This window comes from Eurypyga helias, unplaced genomic scaffold (genome assembly GCF_000690775.1).
Source record: "Eurypyga helias isolate BGI_N326 unplaced genomic scaffold, ASM69077v1 scaffold5893, whole genome shotgun sequence".
Taxonomy (NCBI): Eukaryota; Metazoa; Chordata; class Aves; order Eurypygiformes; family Eurypygidae; genus Eurypyga; species Eurypyga helias.
In genome coordinates, this window is record NW_010240446.1 from 57,681 (window position 1) to 64,484 (window position 6,804).

At 42.4% G+C, this 6,804-nt stretch overlaps 1 protein-coding gene across 1 annotated transcript in view; it reads right to left on the minus strand.

Moving 5' to 3' along the window:
- Positions 1-2,021, minus strand: part of LOC104507225 (tomoregulin-1-like) — a 55,698-nt gene extending 53,677 nt beyond the window's left edge. The window contains exon 1 of the mRNA XM_010148436.1: positions 1,886-2,021. Within this exon, the coding sequence (XP_010146738.1) occupies positions 1,886-2,021 (136 nt within the window). The remainder of the gene's footprint in view (positions 1-1,885) is intronic.
- Positions 2,022-6,804: the final 4,783 nt, after the last annotated feature.

Here is a 6,804-nt window from a genome sequence, read left to right on the forward strand (position 1 = left end):
GGTCTAGTGCAAGGTGTCCCTGCCCATGGCAGGGGGGTTGGAACTGGATGGTCTTTAAGGTCCCTTCCAACCCAAACCATTCTATGATTCTATGATTCTACAAAAACTTCCACTGCAGAAGCTGCATCTAGCAGATGTCAGGGCCTCCACACGAGCCATAGCCTGTGGTTCTTAACTGCTACCTCATTTTGCCTTGCTCGCTGCAAAGGTCCCGAAGAAGAAAAGCTGAGACACCAGAATTCCTCTGCCTTTTTTCCAGTCTCTGGCTTGCCCACTCTCCCATCTTTCAGACTAAAAATAAACTGAAGTGTGTTTAAACAATTATAATTTGCATGCACTCTAGAAGCCAGAGTAATGAGCCAGAGCCCTCTGTCTTAGCTGCTGCAGAAGAAGATGGAGCACAACTGCAGCTCCTGCCCAGGTAAACTTGCAGCAGAGGTACAGCCGGCAAGAGGGAAACCAAGGGGCTGTACACATCAGCTGCACAGGCACCAGCTCCAGCCCAAAGGTTGCTTAAATGGCTTCAAGCTCTTTGGGGCACTGCATCCAAGGGTAGTTTTAAAGGAGAATAAATATATCCTTTTGTAATAAGTATTTAATTTGAACTATATATAGGAGAGAGAGCAAAAGAAGGCACCGGTGGGATGATGGAAGTGGTCAGTGTTAGCCTAACCGTGACCTTGACAGGCTGTGTGGGAACAGTGCCGTTACTATCGATTGCAATGAAAAGGTGAAAATAACACCAAGGGTTCTGGAAAAATCCCCTACCACTTTTTAAGTCTGCACTGATATCAAAGGATATAACTCCGAGCTGTGTTACAGCTCGAGTCAGAAACCTCCAGGACTCTATAGCAATATGACCCGCTGAAGAGATTCATTGACAGAGGTGTGATTTAAAGAAACACCTGTGACTTTTAATAAGCAAGCCCCAGCCAGATAACTGGCTTAAAGCAAGAACTGAATACCAGCAGTTCAGAAACAGGGAAAGGTAGGTCAGAGGAAGAAGAAAATAATGCTCGCTGCCACTTGCAGTCTTAAACAGGCAGTCACTCTCCTACTCACAGCGGTGTCAGCACTTTGGTATGGCAGTGACAGACACCCTGGAAAACTGCTCCTGTGGGTTTATGTAACATTATACACCCACACACACACGATTTATATTAATAAATATAGAATTGTACAGTAGTTTGTGTTATAAATGATGCCATGTGTTATTTAGTTCTATATAATATAGCATAATCATGCATTTCTTCATAGCCCTAAAGCTACAGGTTTACAGCTCAAGAGAACGTCCAGTTATAATCCATGTATTTTGTCAACTGTAATGATAAACTGAAATAATTTAGATCTTTTTTCCCCCTATATGTCCATCATTTCCAAAGGCATAATTGAGGAGAGCAATGTGTGTAACACCGGGTATTTAGGTATCCTGGTTGCCATCACAACCCAGCGCACGTGTTCTCTAATGTTATTCTTAATGGTGCCATTTATCAAGGGCGACTGCTGCATCGTAGGGACGGAGTTAATGTGACAGAGCATCGCAGCTTTTCAATTTAGCGTGTTCATAGCTCGCCTCTGAAGGAAACGTGCCTTTCTTTCTCCTCGTGAAGATCTGTTCCACCAAGGTGAACAAACCAGCAAGATTAATTAAGGGGAAATGATTGTCATATCTGAAAGAAGGCTCCACCTTTAGGTGATGGCGCATTTGAGAAAATGCAGTTTATAAAAGGGACTAACCACTCAAATAACAGCGTGAACAGCTGTCAAAATCCTGCTTTCACCAGCTCAGGAAACTAGAGAGATGTGGGTCGCCCCTTCCCAAATCTCAGCTGAGCTCACTGGACTCGGTGTTTGGCAACCCAATACCCCCAGCAGCAGAAGAAACCCCTTGGCATCTGCAACTCGTGCTTGACATCCCGAGGGTCTACATGACGTCCAACTGTCCAAGCAGTGTAGTGCCGGCTCTCCTCCACCTCCGTGTCGCGAGGACACGACCGCCTAGGAAGAAGCCTCTTCGCCATGGGGGGGAAAGGGACCTCACCTTTCTCTATGGGGGGGGCCCGGGAGGATCAGAAACAGTCCCCAGCTAGCAGTTCAGCATCAAGTCCGAACCAGAGATGTGCTCGTTCCTAACTTAGATATCACTCTGGCTGCAAAGGCCAGTGAGAAAGATTGCAGAACAAAACTCTGGGAGCTGGAGCCCCTCTCCTATGATGAAAGGCTGCAAGAATTGGGCTTGTTCAGCCTGGAGAAGAGGAGGCTCCGAGGAGACCTCATTGCAGCTTTCCAGTATCTGAAGGGGGCCTACAAGGGTGCTGGGAGAGGACTTTTTACAAGGGCCTGTAGTGATTGGACAAGGGGTAATGGGTATAAATTGAAAACAGGGAGATTTAGATTAGATATCAGGAAGAAATTCTTCACAGAGAGGGTGGTGAGGCACTGGACCAGGTTGCCCAGAGATGTTGTCGATGCCCCATCCCTGGATGTCTTCAAGGCCAGGCTGGATGAGGCTTTGAGCAACCTGGTCTAGTGGAAGGTGTCCCTGCCCATGGCAGGGGGGTTGGAACTGGATGGTCTTTAAGGTCCCTTCCAGCCCAAACCATTCTATGATTCTATGATTCTAACAGGAGGCGTGAAGATGGGGGTGGGGAATCAGCCCTTGGGAACACCCATCACTCCAAGTAACCAAGATTTCTCTTTTTTTTTAAATCCACAGGAGGAATTAAGATGACAAAGAGCACACTGCTTTAATTGCAGGAGTGGACTGTTTTTCTTTCCACATAAATGATAAATACTGATGATAAGCTTTTTTGCACGAGACGAACGCAGAGCAGAGAAGGTCACTCCGAGACCAGGAGGAGCCAACACGATTTTCCAAAAACATACAAAAGATGGGATGCTCTGGTGACTGGCGCTTGAACGTGACAGAACGACTTCATTCTATGACAGGGTGTCACCTAATTCCTGTTTGCCTTCTGTGGCAAATTCCAGGAACCGCGAAATCAAGCCTCCGATGCGCGCGCAATTGCATCTGATGGCATCACAAGTACCAGGGAGTGTGGTGGCCGTAATGACTCCCAGATCTACCGCGTTCAGCTCAAAAACGGATATATGAGAATGGGAGTTCATAGAGCGATGCGCTGAGGAGCAGGGGATGTCTCCCATGTCTGAAATACGCTCTCTTTTCCGTGGATTCCCCACAGAGAAAAAATTAAAATGGAATTTCTGCAATTACTTTCAGAAGAACAGAATCATTATCATCCTATGTGATAACAGATCTACGAAAGGAGTACGAACATGTAGCACGTGGTTTTAGGGTAATTTCTTACATGTTTCTTTAATGCCTATTGCAACTCATTTCCTGGACTTTTAGCAGGTATAAATAACAGAAAGCCTCAGTGTGATTCATTATGTACAGCAGGAGGATGGTAAGTAGTAATCCATCAACTCCCAGGAGAAAATATAATTAGCGCAATTAAATCAGGCTTCCAAATTTATGATAAAATTAATCTCAAAAGACCTGAAATGAGGTATTAAAAATGATTTGTGAGCATCTGTACAACCAATACACTTCCCGGTGGTGTGAGAGCTGACCAGCACAGTGCAGCTTGCAGGAATTTGGTTTCAAAGACCCCCATCAAGATCATTTGGGGTATTTTTTTCCTCTTTTGAAATGAATTCACCTTGTGAGAATCTGATACATCACTAAAAATGAGGAAAGCCACCTCCATTTTGACTCCTTTCGGAGAATTTGAAGTATAGTTCAGTACAAGTAGCTGGAGGTTGGCTTTTTGCCTGTGACCTCAAAATGCATTGCTCTGAGGCATAAACCTCTCTTGTAAGCTAAATTACACGTGTCAAAATGCTGAACCTGAAGATGAAATCAAATTTGTAGGTCTAACTACATCAAACATGTTGCTTCCATCTGGATACTTCCAGTATAAAATAAAATCTAAGATGGGCAAATCTGCTAACTTCATAAGCAATTTGTTTTCTCAAAACTCATGTTTCTCCTGGGGTTGAAAGTAGTACACAGTAATGATGAATGGATATAAGGAACCAACAAAACACCTTTCCTACTTGGAAGCGAGCAGGTGGGTTTACTAGCAGTGCTGCCAGCTTTGGCTCTCCTGAATATTTCAGCTGCATCTGGGAAAAACCCTCTCTGACTGCCTTCTTGCCTGTTTTGTTTCCTATGGGTAAGACCCCAAGCAGGAGATGTGCCGGGATCCCTCTCACCCTTTTCCTCTTGACCTATGGGCTAGGTAAAAAAGGAGGAGCAGCTTGCACCTTACTAGAGGGAAAAGGAAAAGCAGTGTGGGACACCTCACTGCTGCTTTTCTGTCCTCCAGACAGTTTGTTCTTTGTGAAGCCAAGGTTTAAATTAGGATGTATGACCTCTCATGGAGGTCATATGCAGACACACACACAGAGAAACCTGGGAAAGTTCAAAAAGGGTCTGCTACTCCACAGGTTAAAAGAACCCTGAAAGAACCCTGAAAGAACCCTGCTACTCCACAGGTTTAAAGAACCCTTTTTCTTTTCAGAAAATAAATGAGACAATAAGACAAACTCTACTGGGACATGATTCGGGGAGAAGGAGGATGCTATTCAGACATTGCACATCCCCTTTTGAAGATGGCTGTTGTCACTGCTTTGAGGTGACATTTTAGCAAGAAAAAATTTATAAGAAATTAAGAAGGTGGAGAGTGTGGAAAGTGAAGAGACGAATGAGGAAAAGAGCTGTTTAAGAAAAGCAATCAGAGAAAAAAAAGAGGCAAACTAAAATATGTAATACAGGACAATCTAAAACAACTATAATTTTTAAATAACTAAACCAGTTAAAACTCATTTAAATGCCTTTTCTGTGATACGTTATCATTTTCTTTCACACTTGCATTAGAAGAAAACAATTCACTGGAACAGCCTAGAGGTTATAGGAGAAAAAAAGAAACAAAATCATTAAAATGAATTTACCCTGAAAAACCATAGACAGCTGTAGTCTAATGGAATTAAAATACTCCCAGACATTTTTTTTTAATTCATCCATTAATGGATGCCTTGGGTGGCTGATGGCAAATATGATGTTTTCAAAACATTCTTAAGCAGTATTATAGGACTAGTAAAACCTGGTTTGTTGTGTCTTGATGCAATATTTAAGACTCAATCGTGCAGAAAAAAATAGCTGTACTTTGGCTCTTGAGAATACTCTCGGAGTGAATAAACCTTGCAATATTTCCCTAAAACGACTTTTACAAGACTGCATTAACATTTGATTACTTAAGTGCCGACCAATTTACCCAGGAAGATTATACTTTTACATTTCTAGTCACTATAGTCTCCTTTTAAAACAGAGAAAAACAGAATGCATACGTGCTGCTAAAGCAATTAGTATTCTTGCACACAATAGGAAACCACAGCAAATTCTAACAACTACCACTCACACAGCAAGGTAACAGGATTGGCTTTGAACTCGAGTCTCCCACACTGCAATTATTCACATTATCAGTGTGCTTCAGACTAACTCTATTCAGTGTGAAAAAAGTAAGGGAAGTGTCATAGTGATGAGTGTTTGGATGACAGTTCTGTCAAAATATTGGATTCAGCCCATGGTGTATTTCTGTTGCCATCATGCAAAAAAAAAAAAAAAAAGGTATTTGAAGAGAAAGTTGAGGAACTTTTTTGTTATATTAAAAGCTTTGAAAATATTTCAGAAATTATGTATAATCTGTAGGTGAGGATTTCAGCAAATGGTACAAATTGAGTAGCTGTGCAATTGGTTGGAAAGGGGTAAAGATGCAGTGAGAACTTGACATGGTTTTCTCGCTCATGAACACTTTTGTATCAAGGTTAGGCAGTACAGCAATCTGGCCTCCAGGACGTAGGTCTGGTGTGCTTTTCTGATCGCAGCTATCCAGGACACCGACTTCAAAACCTGCTTACAAAGCAGAATCTGTCTTACTAGAAAAAAATTACTGACTGTTATTACGCAAGGCTGTTACAAAGAAATTAGCATGTTATTTCATAATTTACATAAAATTAAAATAAAATCTTAGAAGAGAAACATGCCCATGTAGCATATTTACAGCAAGATTGATTACGACACGTAATATAAATCCTTAGTTTCTAAGGAAACCAAGGCTGTGCAAGAGCAGCGGCTCTCCAGATGTGTGTCTGCTGGTTTCTTCCAACAACTTTGGCGCTCACTGGACACTTCTAGCCAAATCTGACAGCAGCAGAGGACAGGGACAATGAGCTTCCTACAGGTTCATGAAAGTGGCTGCTTGGAGGAGTTCAAAGTCATGCTAATTGGAGGAGTTGTACATGGGGACAAGGCTCATGTGACAAAATCACAAACACATGCAATGTGTAACTTTTCACAAATGAGCAAATAAGTGGTTGTTGACTGTTTTCCACTCATGACACTGTTATGGCCCTTGCATACTGAGACTTGGCAATTTAGACTTGGATCATGTAAACACTTCTAAAGACATGGACTTTTCAGGATATTGGCTAACTTGTGCTGCTGAATGGTAGTACCTAGACAAATGGATGCATCCTGGTAGGATTACTTTAAACATAGTGCTCTTATACTTCACCAGCCCTTTTCAACTAGTGGGACTCCTATGAAATTTCACATTTGCATAAATTATACTGTTAATTCCCGACAGTTGCGCAGCATGTACAATTACCATCAGTGGGAAACTGTTATTTGTCCTTGTTCCCTTAATGCCTACTTGCTCTGCCTATCAGTCTGCAGAGTAGATGGCCAGATATCCAAAGCATTTCATAGAATCATAGAAT